This window comes from Rhagoletis zephyria, unplaced genomic scaffold (assembly GCF_001687245.7).
Source record: "Rhagoletis zephyria isolate East Lansing unplaced genomic scaffold, Rhagoletis_zephyria_1.1 Rzeph_scaffold_01450, whole genome shotgun sequence".
NCBI lineage: Eukaryota > Metazoa > Arthropoda > Insecta > Diptera > Tephritidae > Rhagoletis > Rhagoletis zephyria.
Window position 1 is genome coordinate 112,098 of NW_016158534.1, and position 1,134 is coordinate 113,231.

The 1,134-nt window shown below is 37.3% G+C and overlaps 1 protein-coding gene across 1 annotated transcript; it reads right to left on the minus strand.

Moving 5' to 3' along the window:
- Positions 1 to 214: 214 nt before the first annotated feature.
- On the minus strand, positions 215 to 1,134 carry LOC108364045 (uncharacterized). Its single transcript, XM_017617595.1, has 3 exons — positions 938 to 1,134; positions 792 to 856; positions 215 to 729 (listed from the first exon to the last, which is right to left on the minus strand). The coding sequence occupies exons 1-3, from the start codon at positions 1,039 to 1,041 to the stop codon at positions 491 to 493; spliced, it is 408 nt and encodes a 135-aa protein (XP_017473084.1). The 5' UTR covers positions 1,042 to 1,134; the 3' UTR covers positions 215 to 490.

Consider the following 1,134-nt stretch of genomic DNA (forward strand, 5'->3'; position numbering starts at 1 on the left):
ACCCGTGTCATCCATCCTGACATTGGTACAAATATGAGTATTTCAGCCTGATGCAGATCTCATACAAAAACTAAATGAGAGAGTTCTTGCACACAAATAAAATAAAATTTCGAATTAGATGGAGCTGAACTGGGAATATTCCTAGGTACCATTATTTTTAAGTTGTGTTGCTTTAAAAACGTCTACAGATAGAATACTTTCTTCAATTGCCGGTATCTTTATTTCAGGAGTAATGTAAATGATTTCATACGAATATTTATACGACATTTCGTGAATGGTTTTAATATTTTAAGTCATAGTCATTATATATATGCATAGTGGCTGCCAGATGTCACTATTCTTTTCTAGTTAAATATTAAATAATTAGTTATACGAGTACTACATATTATAGTGCATAAACAAATGTATATCTTTCAAGCTGAGCCTGCATTTTATGTTTTCGTTTAATTAATTGTTTAACACCCAACAGCCGACAACCAAATGTGTCATCTTAAAAACCGTATTCCTGCAGATTTGGTTGCATGCGTTTCGCAAACTCTGCCCAAGGCGAAAGTTTGGGTACATTGCTGCCGCAGAGCGTCAATTTTCGACTGCAGCGGTCGCAGCTGCAGTATAAGCCTGGCTTGCAATCGCTTGCCTCTCCATACTGTTGGCAGGACTCACCCAGACCCTTATAGCATATTGTGCGTGCAAGGCAGAACTCAGGGTTGAAATTCACACTGAAGTTACCTAGAAACATTTGTTGAATGAAAAATAAATAAACTTCCTACTACACAAAATATTCAATTTACCATGAACACAGAGCTCAGGATAAACATTGGGCGGACCACAGTCAATAGGTTTTGGAAAAAATGGGCTGTAAGATGCGAGAAAAAAGAAACAATGTTATTTTCACTTTCTTATAATGTGAAGGTATGTGATTTTCAAATCTACTTACATGCCATGTATTCCGTTTAGCTGGAAAATCAAAGCCAGTGCGAGCATGAAGCACAGTCTGGTCAACAAGCCGAAATTTGTGTACGAGCGACCACGATATGACATTTTAAATCTTTTTGGTAATGTCACAGTAGCTTTTGGGTTTTTCTGCTTTCAGTCTTGCGTTTCACCGGCTCTTAACTTTGTCCGAACTGTTTC